The 5,146-nt window shown below is 40.2% G+C and overlaps 1 protein-coding gene across 1 annotated transcript; it reads right to left on the bottom strand.

Annotated features, from left to right (window-relative positions):
• Positions 1-2,028: 2,028 nt before the first annotated feature.
• On the bottom strand, positions 2,029-4,465 carry LOC135525238 (Iroquois homeobox protein 5a-like). The gene is made up of 3 exons (XM_064952960.1): positions 4,095-4,465; positions 3,207-3,609; positions 2,029-2,986 (listed from the first exon to the last, which is right to left on the bottom strand). The coding sequence occupies exons 1-3, from the start codon at positions 4,332-4,334 to the stop codon at positions 2,277-2,279; spliced, it is 1,353 nt and encodes a 450-aa protein (XP_064809032.1). The 5' UTR covers positions 4,335-4,465; the 3' UTR covers positions 2,029-2,276.
• Positions 4,466-5,146: the final 681 nt, after the last annotated feature.

The following is a 5,146-nucleotide window of genomic DNA, read 5'->3' as shown; positions in this document are numbered from 1 at the left end:
GGCAGAACATTACCTCAGAGACCAGAGACTGGGCCGTTCACCCTGGTGTTCTACCTCTGAAAGATCAACACTGAGAACAGATGTTTCTATAGAGGTCCTGGAGAGAAGTGGAGAGGGAGAGGAGCGGGAGAAGGTGAGGAGATGGAGAGAAGAGGGAGAGGGAGAGAAGAGGAAGCATAAGGGAGAGAAGATGGTGAAGGTGTACTGCATGGCAGGGGGCTAGGTGATATTGGATCCTAACATCTGTCAGTCTTAGGGGTTATCCCATGCAGAGTGGACCTCACACTGGTTGAGAGACATGTCCCAACGGTGTCGGATGTCGGGTGGTGTTGAGCTTCGATGCACAACACAGTTGGGAAAGAGAGACATATGGGCCCTAAAGTCAATCAAACAATTGCTTAACTGCAAATGTTAACGTTTTATTGAATGCAACCTTGGCCAATTTATACAGAGGACCGCTCTTAAATCAATTCTGAGGGTATATCTTTGGTATGATCGAGTTACTACATAGATAGACTCTTTAGATTTTATGGAACAGATCATTTTCTTTTAGGAAGTGGTCATGGGCCAATCATTTGAATGCGTTATATGGACCAATTTAGCAATATTAACATATCGTAGCCACTAGCCAGGCATAATAATAATCATCCATCAATTATGGCTTGATTATCTGAGGATTTATAAGCCTTTGTTTTGCTGTTACTTATCATATCTGAACTCCTTTTTTAGACATTGTGGTAGACTGGACTTGGCCCATGGGCTGCCATTTGAGTATATGCCACTTAGAAGTAATTCTATAAAACTAAATGGGTATATATTCTGCACTATTCAAAAACGAAATTGTCATATTTTGCCATTGTGATAAAATGATCCATATACTATCAATTTGAGTTTAAAGTTTAAAAGGATACCATGTATTCTTCTTATGGCCTTTGAGTAGCCTGAGTTTTTTTTTTACTGAAACCTAGACCAGAGATTTGTATACAAATACAAAAATTAAGTAGCTTACTGAAAATGTAAATTGTCCATTTAAAAAAAAAACATCTATTAAAGGTTTGCATAAGATCACGGTGCGTCTTTGAGTTGACTGTAGGCCTAGAACATCTCGATAAATCTTTAAACATCCATAGGCAAACGTGTTTGTATTTATTCACACTTTCTCTGTTAGTTATCAGCTTCAAAAAATACTTGTTTGTCCAAGTGGCTTTTGAGCAAAATATAGCCTATGCAGAAAGCAACGAAAAATCACTAACATAGAAAACATACTTTAGAGATTACATAGCCCTTTAAGTCATTGTGAATTTAGTAGGCCTACACAGAGTTTAGTACACAGTGGCGCGTTTTTCCTCACCTTTCTCTGCATGTTTTGTTACTGTTTGGCTCTTGCAATTCCATGATTAAGAGAAATCCCCTCCTTCAGGAGAACATAAATTCGAATTTACACACTTAATTCCTCGAAGATGGCCTCGGAAAATGTAAGCTTCTTAAGTGTTGATATTTTAAAAACCCAGATATATGCCTGGTTACCGTGGAATATTTTGTGGTTTGATCAAATGTAATTTCCTCTCTGCTCAAGTTAAAAAATAAATTAAAAAACAGACTACAGCATTTCTGATATAAGGATTACATTTTCCACAGTTGCTTCAAGTAATGGCTACTAAAATCTAGACTACATGCAGAGGGAATTTCGAGAGTAATGTATATGGCTTAATGCAATACAGGACATATTGCGTATTGGAATGGTGCTTCGATAATGCAGTCAATGCAATGATGAATAGTTTTTATCCAATAATCCAACAACTTTCTGTGTGGAGTTGTGTGCTTCACATGGCTGTGATTATTTGGCAAAGCACACATGTCAACTATTGCAGCCATGCACACGAAATTAACCTGGTAAAAATAGGTCATTTTTTTGCGTAATGAATGACCAAAGTCAATAGAAATGACAAAGTAACACACTTTTCTTCTAAAAAAGACTACAATAAAATTAGTCTTCTTTAATTAATAATTATTCACCACGTGGTTTGACAAAGGAATCCACTTTTTTCCCTCCACATTATCCTTTAAACCATTCTAAATGTAATAATTGAATGTTCACATTCCTAAATAATTGTTTGTTGCCTTTTTAGGGACTCTCAGGAATAGTCATTGTCATTGTACCATTTGCATCTCAATATGTTTTTTTTCCCCACTTAAAATATAGTTTATTTTCCCAGTTGGACAATAAATAAAATGTCTATATGGAGCCTATAGCTTACCAAATGTCACACAGGCTACTAGACATGTGTCATACCTTTCTTAATTTCATATCTCAAGTCTTTACAAATATCTATCTGTGTTTGGCTCCTGGCTTGGCTGTCTCTTGCCAGAGCCTCGGCTCTGTGTAACATAGTTTGATGTAATCCATTTAAATGCGTCGCTGAGCCCATGTTGGATCCGGGGCTCTGCAGGTGTCCAAAAGTGCCATGATAGTTCGAGTAACCCTGGAAAAAGGGAGACGTATAATATACATGTCTGGATAGGGCTGCACTGTGAGGGAAAAGATTCTGAGAAGCGTCTCGTAATGGAGATGACATAGGCCTACCGCCCGGAATCTCTGTACGTAATTGTCTGGGCACGGTCTGAGCGGCATCACTACATCCTTTACATTTATCCGAAGAAGTTGCAATCTCCGCGAGCGACCACAGTTTTGGTTTCGGGGCCGGAAGGGCCGAGTGAATCACTGATGTAGCGTTGCTGGAGTTGCCTGAGTCATTACGCCTCAGTGGAGGTGGACTTTCCGAGGCTGCGGAGTCTGAATCCCTTTCCACTCCAACTTCCGCGTTTTGGGGAGATGCTGCGGTGGTGGGCCGTGGCATCTCGGGCACTCTCCTGTCCCCGTGGTCCTTTACATTCGGATCAATTAAGACAGGTTCCATGTCATTGCCGCTATTGTCTTCTTTGTATTTCTCACAGGGGATTCCCACTGGATTAAGATGCTGCCCAACTGCAAGATATAATAAATTAGACCAAAGTGTTCCAAGGATTAGGCCTAATCACCCTGTCAAGGTCTAACGAAAGCAACAACATTTTTAAGTCTATGCAGTGAATTACATAAAAAAAATTGGCCAATACTTTTGAAACTAATGAAACTCATGGGAAAAAAGTATTTATAGACATACTGTAGCATAGAAACCTATATTTGTTAAAAAGTGACTTAAACTTACCTGCTTCATTTTTCGACCCAATTTCTGCCGTGGGCAGAAGTGGCTCTTCTTCGTCGTCATTCTTCTCCAGGTCAATGTTGTCATCTTCTTCCTCATCCTCACTTCTATTCCTCGGGATCCACGTCATTTTATTCTCTTTCTTCAACCGCCGTCTGGCGTTGGCGAACCAGGTGGACACTTGGGTAAGGGTCATCTTAGTAATGATGGCCAGCATGATCTTCTCACCCTTGGTTGGGTAGGGGTTTTTACGGTGTTCATTGAGCCACGCTTTGAGAGTGGCAGTCGCATCTCTTGTAGCATTTTTCCTGTATGCAGGGTCTCCATATGGATAGCCCAATGCTACACCGAACGGGTGATACTCTAAAGAGCCAGCGATACCCGCTGAGGGATCGTACGCGGAGCCCTAGAAAGTCAATAGAAAGTCAATAGATACGAATTTCTCTCAACAGTTTGACCTCACGAGACTGGACAGCTTAAAAGGTAGACATTGATCATTTCTAGACCTTCAATTTCCAATTGTATTGATCATATTTAGAGTTCAAAATGTATTTATATTATAGGCCTATACGTAAGCTATACAAAGTATGACAGATACAATATTGGACACAATTTGAACAACACAAAAAAGTTTTTATTTTTCAAAGTTGAAAAAATAATTGACTAATCATTGCATAAACTCTTATTATAAATAACTTAACTTTTATACATGTTTTATTTAACCTCTATTGATTGTGCACTAATTGTATCAGAAAGCTATACTTCAGCTTACTCGTTACAAAATCTGGATACAAATAGGCCTTTTCAAAGAAACGAAAGGCATTTTTTCCCGAAATTATTATTCCGAAATCGAACAATGCATAATTGTTCAACTGTACAGTATTCACTTACCACAAATGAGTTCAGTGCCGCCGTCTGCTCTCCGCTATACTGGAGGTGAGAATTGAAGCCGGGGGATGAACCATTGAACGCCGGTGATCCCGCGTAAGGGGCGAAGGCTGAGCCTGAAGACGACCGGCCCAGTTCCTCTGTCCTTGGTCCTCCTAAAATCACACTGGAACTGAACGGGGGACAGGAATGGAGAGCTAGAGACACCGACGGTTGGAAGAGAAAGCCTTGAGGATAGGCCATGGTGAGTGACTTCCTAAAGTCAGTCACTTATGTCCACTTGTGCACTTTCGACCTTAGATGCACACACAAGAAAAGCGCTTGAAAACTCACATCTGAAAACAGTTCCCTTCCCTCAATGTTCGCATTTGAAACACAACTAATCCATTCAATAACATTGCGAACTGTTGCGTTGGTTGGTTTGTTGTTGTTTGCTGCAGCAATTTGTCTGGGAAAGTTGTCTGCATGTAGCCTTCCAACGGAACGCTGTGTCGATGCTCAACCTGCCAGGCTCTGGATATGGGAGAGTCAGCGGAGGAAAAGGCAACCTCATTCTATGATTGTCAGCTCCACCCCCGTGTGCGCGCGCGCACACACACACACACACACACACACACACACACACACACACACACACACACACACACACACACACACACACACACACACACACACACACACACACGTTATGCTATAATTTAGATCGAATTAGACTATTATCAAATCATTAAGCTAGTATTGTGAAGGCTCTCTGTACCCCAACACACACAATGATATCAATCTATATAATTTAGACCCAATTATAGATTATTTTATTATCAACTGCACTCCTCGTTAACCAGAGCGGGATCGCTGTATGCAATGCTAACAGGATCCCTAACCTGATCTTCAGTTGTAACAATTGCAGGTATATAGGCTATATCACAATGACATATATCTAAATATGTTATTTACCAGAGAAATACATTTAAAAACACTCAAGTAAAAGCAGATAGCCTAATAAAAACAAAGGAATAATTGTACAGTCTTACCATTTGGTTTAATTTAATTGGCTG

The sequence above is a fragment of the Oncorhynchus masou genome, chromosome 31, assembly GCF_036934945.1.
Source record: "Oncorhynchus masou masou isolate Uvic2021 chromosome 31, UVic_Omas_1.1, whole genome shotgun sequence".
NCBI classification, from domain to species: Eukaryota; Metazoa; Chordata; class Actinopteri; order Salmoniformes; family Salmonidae; genus Oncorhynchus; species Oncorhynchus masou.
The sequence above is the reverse complement of the archived record's forward strand: the minus strand, read 5'-3'. Positions and strand labels throughout refer to the sequence as shown.